Source organism: Neodiprion virginianus, chromosome 6 (genome assembly GCF_021901495.1).
Source record: "Neodiprion virginianus isolate iyNeoVirg1 chromosome 6, iyNeoVirg1.1, whole genome shotgun sequence".
NCBI classification, from domain to species: domain Eukaryota; kingdom Metazoa; phylum Arthropoda; class Insecta; order Hymenoptera; family Diprionidae; genus Neodiprion; species Neodiprion virginianus.
This window is the reverse complement of record NC_060882.1, coordinates 400794-413961: the sequence shown is the minus strand read 5'-3', so window position 1 is coordinate 413961 and position 13168 is coordinate 400794. Positions and strand designations below refer to the sequence as shown.

At 39.7% G+C, this 13168-nt stretch overlaps 3 protein-coding genes across 7 annotated transcripts; all 3 read left to right on the top strand.

Annotated features, from left to right (window-relative positions):
• The first annotated feature begins 62 nt into the window (after nucleotides 1–62).
• LOC124306702 (myrosinase 1-like) lies at nucleotides 63–2823 on the top strand. The gene is made up of 8 exons (XM_046767605.1): nucleotides 63–592; nucleotides 653–753; nucleotides 835–968; nucleotides 1033–1369; nucleotides 1445–1781; nucleotides 1855–2005; nucleotides 2089–2330; nucleotides 2412–2823. Exons 1-8 carry the CDS (start codon nucleotides 546–548, stop codon nucleotides 2548–2550), a joined length of 1488 nt encoding a protein of 495 aa, XP_046623561.1. The 5' UTR covers nucleotides 63–545; the 3' UTR covers nucleotides 2551–2823.
• A 435-nt stretch (nucleotides 2824–3258) lies between these two features.
• LOC124306703 (myrosinase 1-like) lies at nucleotides 3259–6836 on the top strand. Its single transcript, XM_046767606.1, has 8 exons — nucleotides 3259–3755; nucleotides 3836–3936; nucleotides 4465–4598; nucleotides 4681–5014; nucleotides 5105–5447; nucleotides 5526–5676; nucleotides 5747–5988; nucleotides 6060–6836. The coding sequence occupies exons 1-8, from the start codon at nucleotides 3703–3705 to the stop codon at nucleotides 6187–6189; spliced, it is 1488 nt and encodes a 495-aa protein (XP_046623562.1). The 5' UTR covers nucleotides 3259–3702; the 3' UTR covers nucleotides 6190–6836.
• A 654-nt stretch (nucleotides 6837–7490) lies between these two features.
• LOC124306693 (myrosinase 1-like) lies at nucleotides 7491–12409 on the top strand. 5 transcript variants are annotated; one of them, XM_046767592.1, is made up of 8 exons: nucleotides 7491–7624; nucleotides 9605–9707; nucleotides 9837–9970; nucleotides 10042–10299; nucleotides 10361–10544; nucleotides 10632–11026; nucleotides 11097–11344; nucleotides 11518–11846. In XM_046767592.1, exons 2-8 carry the CDS (start codon nucleotides 9614–9616, stop codon nucleotides 11726–11728), a joined length of 1524 nt encoding a protein of 507 aa, XP_046623548.1. In that variant the 5' UTR covers nucleotides 7491–7624; nucleotides 9605–9613; the 3' UTR covers nucleotides 11729–11846. The 5 variants fall into 5 exon arrangements, with proteins under 5 accessions (XP_046623548.1, XP_046623549.1, XP_046623550.1 ...); XM_046767593.1 differs by lacking the exon at nucleotides 7491–7624 and adding an exon at nucleotides 11907–12409 and having other exon boundaries at nucleotides 9369–9707; nucleotides 11518–11770; XM_046767594.1 differs by lacking the exon at nucleotides 7491–7624 and adding an exon at nucleotides 11904–12409 and having other exon boundaries at nucleotides 9369–9707; nucleotides 11518–11770.
• Nucleotides 12410–13168: the final 759 nt, after the last annotated feature.

Sequence of the window (13168 nt, the reverse complement as noted above, 5' to 3'; positions counted from 1 at the left end):
ACTTTTTGTTTACAGCCGCGATCTATTCTATTAACTACAGAGAATCGCGTCTATCTTAGACGACAATTGCGATTGAATTAGTATTTTTCTGAAAAAATTTTCTCCTTTTCAGTGTACGGTGATAACAGCAGAATTACAGTACTGAATTTGAACTCAGGGTTACAGAGATAATTGTAAAAATGAGCCCCGCAAATTCTACGAGTCATAAATGCTTCGGAATTACAGTATGAATCTAATAAAAAGGTAGTGATGCCATATCGTTGGTACTGGTAGTTGTTGGATACCATCAAAGCTCTCATAAATGTACGGTATGAAAAAATGGTTACAACTGATGGTATGATACCCATTATCTTATAAAAAATGTGATTGACTGAATTCAACGGTTATCAAAGAGTTGACAATGTCAAGAGTTGGCTTACATACGATATATACTATTATATATGTATATACAATTTCACTATCGGTCCAGTTAAATGCCCCTCCTATAAATGCGAATGTTGAATTGAGTGTGCTGCATACTGTCAATGTGATACCGCAGCCTAATCATGAAAGAATTACGGAGAATTGTTATTTGCTGTGTAATATTCACAAAGTAAGTTTTTTCAATATTCTTTGACCCTAGCACAGTATTCTAATTATTAAATTTCCACAGACTACACGAGTGTCAAGGTGCAAATCTTAGTTTTCCGGAAAATTTTATCATTGGTGCTGCAACCGCATCTTACCAAATAGAAGGGGCCTGGAATGTCAGCGGTGAGTATTCAACTTCTGTACCTACGGCAATGTCAGGTTGTTATTCATTATAAACTAGAATGTTACATCAATTTATTACAGACAAAGGAGAAAATGTTTGGGATTGGTTCACACACAACAAACCGGAAAACATAGCAGACGGAAGTACGGGAGATGTGGCCTGTGACTCTTATCATAAATACGAAGAAGACGTGCAGTGGGTGAAAAATCTAGGGGTCAGCATCAAAACAGTCGGAATAATGTGCGAAAAGAAATTGATTCGACAATTAAACGTTCCAGTTGGATTTCTACCGTTTTTCGGTCAGCTGGTCACGCGTACTTCCAAATGGTTTTGCGAATGAAGTCAGTGAAGATGGAATTCAATACTACAAAAATCTGACCACGTTACTAGTGGCAAACGGTATCGAGCCCATCGTAACAATATATCACTGGGACCATCCTCAGATTCTCGAAGATTTGGGTGGATGGACAAACGAATTAATGGTGGAGTGGTATACCGATTACGCCAGGGTTCTTTTCGAAGAATTGGGACCCATGGTGAAAACCTTCATCACAATTAACGAGCCAAAAGTATATTGCGAACAAGGATACAACTCGACTACTAAAAAAGCTCCAGGTACGATGACTATTCGTTATTAAAAGGGAGTTAGAACCCAGTGCGAAGTACTGATGTAAGTGAATTTCAATTCAGGAAAAATATTAGAAAATATGGGCCATTACCTGTGCGTTCACAATACTCTGAAAGCTCATGCGACAGCGTATCATCTGTACGATGACGAATTCCGTGCGATTCAAGAAGGCCAAATAGGAATAGTGACGCCCTGTGCCGGTTGGGTGCCAGGGGACAACGTAACCGAAGAATCCATCGAACGACACTTTCAGTTCGATTGCGGTTGGATTATGCACCCCATTTATGTCGGAGACTATCCAGAAATTGTGAAAACGAGAGTGGCCTATGTCAGTGCACTCGAAAATTACCCATTTTCACGTTTACCCGAATTTTCACAGGATTGGATAGAGTACATAAAGTTCGTATACCGTCAAAACTTTGCCATAATTAACGTGCTTGAGTAATAACGTTTCGGCGCAATTATTTTACAGTGGAACAGCAGACTTCTTTGGTCTCAATCACTACACGTCAAGTATGCCCATATTTGACACAGCCGAAGAGCTTGGCATATATACCAGGGATAGTGGCATAATAAAAAATACCAATTCCAGCTGGTCAGCTGGTAGTTCTTCATGGTTATACGTACGTGTTGGAAAAACTATTAGAATTATGAATTTGAAAACGCTTGAATTCGGTTTCGCTGAAGTAATTTTATTGGTTCACAGGTATTGCCAGAAGGATTCGGTAATGTTTTGCGTATGATTCGAGACCAGTATAATAATCCACCGTTGTATGTATTTGAAAACGGATATTCCGACACCGGCGAATTGGAAGACTATCGACGAATTAATTATTATTACGAATACGTCAGCGAGATGCTCACAGCCATCAACGATGATGGCTGCAATGTCGTGGCATACACTATTTGGTCACTTCTTGACAATTTTGAGTGGAATGCTGGCTACACGTGGGTATATTTTCTTGTATATAAACATTTATCTGAATTATATTGTAATATGGTTACATCCTTGGTTGTTTTAATTTACAGAGAATTATTCGGCATTATAAGTGTTGATTTCAACAGTTCAAACAGAACAAGATCAGCTAAACTATCTACGTCATGGTGGCAAGAAGTCATGAGTACACGTACACTTCAGGATGTTCCTAGTAACGGTACTAGACGTTAGGAATTTGGTTGATAAGCAGCTTGACTGAAGAACGATCGTATTTCGAAAGAAGGTTATTTATTACCGAGTTCTGTGATAATCGATGTATTTCAAACATTTACTGACCAATTGAAGTTAGAATAATTTGTTAACGTCGAATATTCACACGAATACGTGATGTGTAAATAACTATTATTCACTAATTGTAAGACAGCAGACTTTGTGACCGGACATCAAGAAGATATTCAAAAAGCGAAATTAGTCTTGCGAGATACGAATACATTTCTAGAGTGATTCGTTTGTGTTATCTTCATTGGTCAATTACCACGTATGGTAATCTCGACCGAAAGTAACTTTTTTCTCCTAATACTATGAGATAAATAGATTACACACGGAAGGTCCAAGCATTCATTATCAAAAATTATAAATTATAAATTCAATATTATCAATATGCCGAGGATTTGATAATATAACTGGTGCAGGGTAAATGATCTTTTGTATCACGACAATACTTAATCTTCAATTTCCACTAGAGATAAATAAAATACATACATCATTACTCCCATTCCTGTTTGTAGCATGATATCGTTATCATATTGATATAGAGATATGAGTATGTGAATGTTGGATTATCTTGAGTTTCATTTCTCAAATAAACAGCGTGCATACAATATACAGGCACAATTATTTGATGCTGAAAACAAATGCGACGGACGCAGCCTGTTCTCTCAATGAAGTTCTCAGCAGCCAGTAAATGACCCTGTAGACATCCCAGTAAGCTAAGGGAGAAAATTTCGATCATCTCAACAACATTCAGACGTTATTTTCAACCTGAATTACTCAACCTAGTAACTACAATGGACAAAGCTGTGGTATTGGCGATGCTCCCAAATGGAATAAATTATTGCAGCGGGCTTATTATCCTCCCGTTGTGAAATGAATCACTCCACTGATATCAAGTACCGTCCGCGAACGAGCGAGATATGCTCAGTTTCTCAACTCAGTTTGTTAGTGATGGTTGATTAAGAATCACGTTCCATCGATTTGAAAAGGCAATTCCATAGAGGTCAAGCGGACGACGAGACCGGTACTTGATAATCGAAAGAAAAAAGAAAAAATACGATCAGTAAAGTTGAACTGTTACCCCAACTTCAAAATAACTCGGTTTCTATTATGACGTCTACACTCTGCTGGAGTCTTTTGTTGTACTCCTTGCTGATCTCAAGGTAAGTACCAACTGAACTTCAAGTTGTGATATCAACCGTGAAAACCTTATGCATAATCCTCATATTTGCTTTACTCTTAGCATTTTCTGTCACGACGATGATTATCTTACCTTTCCTGAGGGATTTCGTATCGGAGCTGCAGGAGCGTCGTATCAAATTGAAGGCGGCTGGAACGCAAGTGGTATGGAGCTTGCAAATTGCAAGTGATTTTGAAAAACGTTCAATTCTCTTAAAATTTGATTTATTGATGTGAAACATCTATAGCCGCACGTAAAACCGATTTCTGGCGTGGCGACGCATGCCGTGGCGACGCGTCGCCACGCTATATGATGGTATATATATACAGTCTATATGTAGTAGTGTGTACGGTGTGGCGACGCGTCGCCATGCGCAATCGACTGTACGATTCTCTTCCCACTCGATCCGGCGTCAAGCCATCTCTCTCGCCACACTGAGCTCGGATACCTATAGTGTATACTCCATAGTGTATACAGTGTTGTTTACTACGGTACGCATAACCTATGTTTTACTTAAAAACAAATTATTTTTTTTAATTGATTATTAATTTTAATTAATTTTAATTTTTTTAAATTGATTATTAATTATAATTAATTTTAATTTTACAAAATAATGTCGATGTTTCACATCTGCCAGGCGTCCCGTGACGGCTCATTTTTTTTTATAATTCATATTACATTACAATCCACAGATAAAGGTCACAGTGTGTGGGATAATTTCACGCACAGAGAACCATGGCGTATTGTAGATAATAGTAACGGTGACATTGCTTGTGACTCGTACCACAAATACAAGGAAGATGTTAAATGGCTCAAGGAGATTGGAGTTAGTACACGAATACTCATTTCACCTGAAAATGTGTATCCCAAACACGCTTCACTAAACTTTTTATTCATTTCACGCTCAGCTCGATCACTATCGATTTTCGCTCAGCTGGTCTCGCATCTTGCCAACTGGCTACGCTGACAAAGTCAGCGAGGATGGAATTCGTTACTACAAAAATCTGATTGACGAACTACTCCGCAACAACATCGAACCCTTAGTCACTCTCTATCATTGGGATCACCCACAGGTGATCGAGGAACAAGGTGGTTGGATGAACGACATGATAGTCAAGTGGTTTGGCGACTATGCAAGGGTGGTATTCCGGGAGCTTGGACCGAAGGTGAAAATATTTGCAACGATAAATGAGCCAAATTCATTTTGCACGGAGGGTTATGAGGATGGGTGTAAGGCTCCAGGTATTTTAGGATGCGTTCTTTCTTCTTCCTTTTTTCTTCTTTTTTCTTTCTTCAGGCAGAGGCTCTTTTATTCAAGATGACAATTTTCAGGAAAACAACTCGCTCCGACGGGGGGGTACATGTGCGGCCATAACGTGTTAAAGGCCCACGCCAGAGCGTACCACATTTACGACAGAGAATTCCGGAAATCCCAAAATGGAAAGATCGGTATCGTGATACCTTGCGGAGGTCAAATAGCCAAGAATCCGGGAGACAACGCGTCTGTCGAAACATCATTTCAATTCGGCTGCGGATGGATGGCTCACCCAATTTTTTCAAAAACCGGAGACTACCCTGAAGTTATGAAGCGTAACATCGATCGTAACAGCAAAAACGAAGGTTACCCCAGATCAAGGTTACCGAAATTTTCGCCGAACTGGATCAAATATATCAGGTTGGTATCGACCAAATAGATTGGAATCCATATAATTCCCATGCGCATTTATTTCAAAGTCTTATTCTTTGCTTGCAGAGGAACTTCCGACTACTTTGGATTGAATCATTACACCACCTTCGAGGTATCACCTAGAACAAAAAAACCAGACGACGTATGGGGTCTTGACTCTGGTCTAGAGAAAAGTGTGGATCCAAGCTGGCCTCGGACAGCTTCTGCCTGGCTAAGGGTTGGCATATAGTAAATTTGAAAACCCGTTGGTATGGACCTTCCTCACTGATTGCCACTTTTGATTTCAGGTAACTCCGTTCGGCTTCGGAGATACTCTCAGACAGATTAAAGACGAGTACCAAAACCCACCTGTTTATATTCTCGAGAACGGTGTTTCGGACTCGGGAACACTGACCGACCATCAGAGGATCGGTTACTTCTACTCGTACCTGAAGGAACTCATTACAGCGGTCAAACGGGATGGGTGTAACGTGCCACTTTATACCATGTGGAGCCTTCTCGATAACTTCGAGTGGAATAGAGGATATACGTGAGTGAAACAGAGCGAACTTTCTCCTGCAGGTAGACTTGAGCTTATAATTTTGGGAAATCACTTTCCAGAGAGCGTTTTGGCATCTTACATGTGGATTTCAATAGTTCAAACAGAACTCGAACACCCAAGCTGTCAGTGGATTGGTGGAAAAATGTTTTAAGAACTCGAAAGCTGCAGCCTGTGACTGAGTACTGGTAGATGAACGATATGCCGTTACTGACATATATTATTTCATATCATATCTATATTTTATACGCGTTATAATTTTCATTTCCTCGATTTTCCTCCACTGTATTTCTCTGTATTCTCGTTCAAAATTATTTTCTGTGATACCTTCTAGGGAGAAGTAATACTGTGCAAAGAGAGACTTAAAAGATAAAAACTTGGCAATTTCATTGGTCGATAAACGCTAAGAGAAAGCCCAGGAAAAAAATTTTGGATCTATGTATAATTTTTTTTGATAGATTTTGAATAAGTTTGATAAACTTGGATTTAAATTTTAAAGAATCATATGTTTACCGAGATTTCCGTAGATATCAGTAGATTTACATACCCTTGAGTTAGTCTAATATTGTGGCCAAACGCTTATGCTTCTTAGAGCTCCCTACATCTACTTAAATCTCAGTCCTGGGTACTTACCCTATTTTATTTTAATATATCTTTCTTAACTGGGTGTACTATATATAAACTAAATATGACATCTTGACCTCGTAAGATTACACACGACTTCTTTTTCTTTTTCTCCTCTCCGAGGTGTGTGGAAGGCAGTTGTACTTTGTCAGTGATACGAGCCGTCTGATGTACACGAAGAAAGCGGTGTGTTACAATGCCAGTTATGTAGAAACCAGTATAAAATTTTGATAAATACTTTCTTATTACTATCTACATCAAATCCAAAAAGTGATTTATCTACCTCATAATCCAACAGTTTCCACCTGGCCTGCAGCTGGCGCTACATAGCCATTCAGGTTTTTGTGGAATAATGAAGCTGCGGATAAAAACATCAAAAATAATAATGTAACAAGTTGGTGTTTCTGTCAATTTGCATTATTCGAAAATTCGGTAGATATACTCGTTGTGAAAGTAACTATGCTAAAAAGTGCATGGACGATGTAAATTGTTACGAGAAAACACTCAGTTCCTCAATGGCAATCCCAAAAATGTTCATATTATAATCACATCTAGCTTTATACTTAGGATATAATCATATATCCATTATTTTGGTATAATTACTGTATCATGGGTTACAACGAAGTCATAGAAAAAGGTAATCAACAAAAAAATGCTAAAGTCATTGTGTATAATTCTACTTTGTAAAAATTGATATACTCCAGCTCGAAAAAACCCAGCTGCAGGGTAAAGTTGAACGATCCTAACAGACATGCCGCCTAGGCTGTCGAATCCTGAAGACTTGGCGGAGAAAGAATGCCCCCAGAAAACAAACCCAAAAATAGACGAAAGGAGGGCATATTTTTTAACGGGAATAGAACAGGAAAGTGCTTGGGCCAAGCAGGACAGTTTAGTTTGGATTCCGGCGCGTCGCTGTCAACAGCCCTGAACGTTAAACTGGTGAATTAGTAAAAAAAAAAAGTGCAATAACAATTTGCTTGTTCGTGATCTAGAAAACTGGGAGGTGAGTGGATGTGTGCCATAAAAATGATGACTTTATTAACCCTCTTGTAATTTGCTGGTACGTTTTTTTTTCCTTGTAAACTTAAAATTTATCGGACTTATTTCACATGTAATCGCTATTTCATGGCGAATATTGATAAATAGTTTTTGCTTCTGCTGATTATAACTAACTCGCTTCAGATAGTAAACAAATATTGAAGAATTACAAACATATATATCATCATTGTTCAAAATCCACTGCATCCTAATGTGAGTTTGCCACGTCAAGCGGGTTGAATTTGGCCAAAAATATACCTCGATGTTTCTGATTCTCTCATGAATCAATAGATTTTTACAAATAGTTTTCGTCGGAGTTCCACTTCCAATCTTGAAAATTTTTCAGAGAATGAATCAAGGAACATGCTCGGATTTTTTTCAAAATTTTCAAAGTAGGTTATCATCTTGAAAACCACGTTTAAATAATCTAATTGTTTGAAGTTAATCGAAAATCGTTGATTCTGTAGATTTGAAATAAATGAGATGAAAGCACGATTCAAGAGCTTTAAAATGAGTTTTTGCTGCAATCTGTACGACAAAGGGAACCGGAGATATCGACATTTAAACAAGTAGCTTTTGATCCATTCAGGTTAAGCGTAAAAAAAAAAAAATTGTTCGATGCATCCATTTTGCTCAGAGAATCTGTAAGAAAAATTACGACAATTTATATAATAATTGTCGGATGACAATACCACCTAAGCCCATTAGGGTTGACAATCCTGTTGCCACTGTGTTCAAAATTAACAAAAACTGTATTGTCGCTTATGCTAGCACAATTTTGTCTGAAGTTTTAAGTAATATCGACAAATTAAACGTGAGGGCGTTGTCACAAATCAGTAACCTATTATCTCATAAACAGATTTGATAAAGCGTAAGAAAAAATCTATAATTACCGTACCTGTTCGCTTATCTATGACTTTTACCTTACCGCAAGACTTCATCAATTTTACACCACTCATAGCACCTGCATGACGTAGTGCTTACCTCACGAGTTTTCTTTAATATGAATTAGGTTATGAGGCATTTCACGCCGAATCAACCTGGGTCCTCGACCTATTCGATTCCGTCCAATATTTTTCATTATGTTATTTTTCTAATGGCAATCTTGCAAATAAGATTTAATTCGGTTGTAATTTTATAAAATTAAAATTTTGAGGAGAACACCAACCAGCTTGGGGCTTGGACTTGAATGTTTTGATATCTAATACTGGACTTTTAAAATATTTTTCAGATTTTAGAGTTTGGGCCAACGATGTTTTCGTTTCGAAAAATCGGAAATAAACAAAATTTTGTTCACAAAACCTGAAAAAAATCTGAGTAACTTTTATCATTAGAGTTGAAAGAAGAAAATAAAAAATCTTGAACCGAATAGGAGAGGTCGGGGGTCAGACCTCGGTCGGATTGGCATATGATGCCTTTTATGTATCTATGAGAGTTGGCTTCTGGATTAATCTTTCGAGTAGTGCGATAATAATCTAGGAAAGAACTGACTCACATCCGACAATTACAAGCTTAAAGATGAGAGCATACAGATCTATTAAAAAAAAATCACTCCTCAAATAAACAAAATTAAGCGAAGTATCATATTTGTTATCGTTATCTCGCTACATACACATTTTCCTTGTGATAAATTTTCGATCAAACTGTCATGTGTGAGTTTATTATCGTCATCGGCTAACGAAGTCCACCCAGACAATTACAGAACTACTAATCGCTCCCACCACATAATTTATTAGTTACTCTTACTTATAATATCACCAATCACTTAATATTTGGCAGTTGAAGCAGTCGCTCTATGAAATATCAGTTGAAAATTTTCAATCCATTCTCAAAGTGAACATCAAGGTGCTCGTTTAGAACTTTGGTTGTCCAAACAATAATTGTATTTGCATAGTGTTCACAGCAACGGGCCTTACATTATTTTTTATTGTCCTGATGTTCTTAGTCTGAGACCATGGTCGGCACGGAAAAAACAACGTTTCCTAAGGGGTTCAAATTTGGCGTTGGAACAGCTTCGTATCAAATAGAAGGTGGCTGGAATGAAGAAGGCAAGTGAACTCAATTTTTTGCAGAATAGTCTCTTAGTCGATTTCTTCACGTTCAGTGAGTGACGGTTCAAAACTTCACCTGCTAATCTCAGTCTTGGGATTATTACCCGATAAATTTTGTGAACTTAGGCAAAGGCGAAAATATCTGGGACCGCATGACCCACTCCAAACCCGATACTGTCGAGAAGCGACACAATGGAGACGTCGCTTGTGACTCGTATCACAAATACAAGGATGACATAAAAATGCTGGAAGATCTTGGGGTGCGTATCTGCGCAAAAAACCAGAAATACGTAGCCGAATGCTGTTCAATTAGGAGACTCCATTTGCACAGGTTGATTTTTACCGATTCTCGTTCTCCTGGTCGCGGATTTTGCCAACGGGATTCGCAAACAAGATTAACCCAGACGGAATTCGGTATTATAACAATTTGATAGACGGACTGATTGCTCGAGGAATCGAACCAATGGGAACCATGTTCCACTGGGACCTGCCACAGCCCCTGCAGGAACTCGGAGGCTGGCAAAATGAAGCACTGGTCGACTATTTCACGGATTACGCGAAAGTCTTGTTCGAGAATTTCGGGGACAGGGTGAGTGAGCTGATTTTGATGGTTCCGTGAAGATCCTAATTAAAAGTATTGCATTCTCCAGGTGAAAACTTGGTTCACCTTTAACGAGCCCTGGGTAATCGCAGCACTGAGTCATGGCGGAGTTGGCTTAGCACCAGCGACCCACTCGCCTGGCGTTGGAGTTTATCTCGTCGGCCAAACAATCCTCAAGTCTCACGCGAGAGCTTACCATTTGTACCAGGAAAGCTTCAAGAGTAAGCAGGAAGGTGCGATTACATGCCGGTTGGAAAGTATTTCACAGGATCTATGAAACCTCGGAGACTAATTCACCATGGTTGCATGGAACTGATTAGGTCGCCTATCGATGGTCATTCACTGGTTTGGTTACGTGCCGAAAACCGATTCCCCCGAAGACGTTGCGGTTGCCGAAAAGGCGAAGCAGTTCAAATTCGGGTGGTTCGCTCATCCGATTTTCAGCGCAGAAGGTGACTACCCCAAAGTGATGAAGGACGCCATAGCGAAGAAAAGTGCGGAGCAGGGTTTCCCAAGGTCTCGACTTCCGGTACTTGGAAAATATTGGGTCGACTTGATCAGAGGCACCGCTGACTTCATTGCCGTCAACACGTACACTTCGATGCTCGCCGTTCCCAATCCAGATACCACAGAACCAAGCTGGGTTAACGACTGTGGCGTAAAATTAACGAATGATGGCTTGGGTTGGCCGGAATCCGTGTGCTTCTGGCACAAGGTGAGGAAAAACAGTTTGTTGAAAAATGACCTTCCTCGTTTTCCATTGACTCTTTTTTCACCTTTTGCAGGAGAACGCAGTAGAGTTTGGCAACATGTTCCGATGGCTAAGAAACGAGTACGGTGATCGAGAGATAATCGTTACAGAAAATGGTTGGCCAGAGGATGGTTCATCAAAACATGAAGACTGGGAACGTATTCGTTACACGCATCGCTATCTGGAAGAGCTGCTCACAGCTATTCATCGCGACAAGATAAACATCACTGGCTACACCCATTGGAGCCTCATGGACAATTTTGAATGGATCCAGGGATACACGTGAGCTTTTTCACTCTTCCTAGCTGCCTTATTGCTTAAGAGCCTCTGACAGATCCCCGGAGAATTTTCGGGGTTTGGATTGAATAGATAGATACACGGGTTTTGGCTGGAGATAGAACACGATAGCGGCCATTCGCGACCATTGGACAATTCAAGAAACTGTTATTTTTCAGGATGCGGTTCGGATTGTATTACGTCGACTTCGAAGACCCTTCCAGACCACGCACGATAAAAAAATCTGGAGAGTATTACCGTGAGCTGATTTCGAAACGACGACTGCCCGAAAAATTCAACGAGGAGCTTTTCGCCAGCGATAAGAAATTCGCCAAGCGAATAAATCTATGTGTCTCGACACACGGAAAAGAAACTTTCTTCTTATCGTAATCAGCATAATGTTAGATGGGAAACTGCACTTCACGAAAAATGGTAAGCGTGACATGTGTCATCACGTCCAATACGGAATGTAAGTGAAAGAATAAAATTGACTAATGGATGATGAAAAGCATTGCAAGAATTTTCTTTACATTATTACTTCACGCAATAACCCGCTATGTTTTAGTAGATTCAAGAAAGTGGACTAATCCGCGAAGAGCTGAAGAGCCGAAAAGAAACCAACAGCGGTAAATTTGTGCCGCCGTGGTCCATTCAGCTCTCCAGAGAAATCTCTCTAATGCTTTGTATTCCTCCGGCATTCCTTCCACCCCGGCTTAAACACTTACTGCCGAGCCGCATATGATGTATAATTCATTGACCCGCGACTTGGAATATGCTCCGAGTTCACTATCTACGGTAAACATAAAATATCAAGGGAAAAAACACCCTCATCAACTCTGGAATTCCGCGGATGATTCCTGCAGCGATATTGTTCAGTTTTGTGTTCGGCGTTACAGACAGAGATAGCGTGTAAGTGAATCCCGACATTTGAAATGACCTTTAAAACTTGTCGAACTCTCGAGGTTAGTGTATTTTCGATTATGGTTAGTCCAAGGAATTATTTTCAATCAATTTCTGAGACGAGATGTAGCGGTCGCTGGAAGCTTACGCCGCAGTGTGATGATTAGATAAAAGTGATGCATCGATTGGTGTACGTGACTGTGAAAATATGGGCACAGATCGGTGTGGGTATCGCTTGATATTTCCTGCGGGTTGGGCCTGATTCGATTTAACGTCTTCTCCAAAGTTCATTACGGTCGTTGAAAATATAAAAGAAAAGAGTACGCGGCCAACGACAATGCCATTAGCAATCCAGCGGTAACTTGATTATTGTGCTCTGTACAAACGAAACCACCACTCAGAGTTACTCGGACGCGGACGACTTTTCCAAACCAGCAAGAATGACGAAGCTAATCAAATTGATAAGCATGTCCAGTTATTGATTGATGAGCCAGCCGCTGAACAGCGAATCGACAAATCGGACACTCGGAAATTGTTTTCGTTCGATCATTTTTCTTTGATGTTTTTTTCTGGAAAATTTTATGGTTACGTGAAATCACAGGACTGCAGCCGGTGATGATTAAAACTAGTCTATATATGTATATTCTCTGCTGTAGCGATAGTTTAGATGAAAGCATCGAGGCTTACTTGTTTCTGATTTTTTACACGAACTTCAGTATATTCTTTTACTCCCCGCGGGATTCCAGTAAGCAATTTGCCCGCAAATTTTAGCGAAGCCACGGAAAGGTGCGGGATTTACTTTTATCACTCTCCGCGGGTTTCGCAATATCTACCAGCTATTACTCGGCAGTCTCCTCCCGAGTCTTCGTGTACACATATACGAGTATCTGTGCTAGTACATCACGCCACATTTTCGCCGCCGCGCAGCCT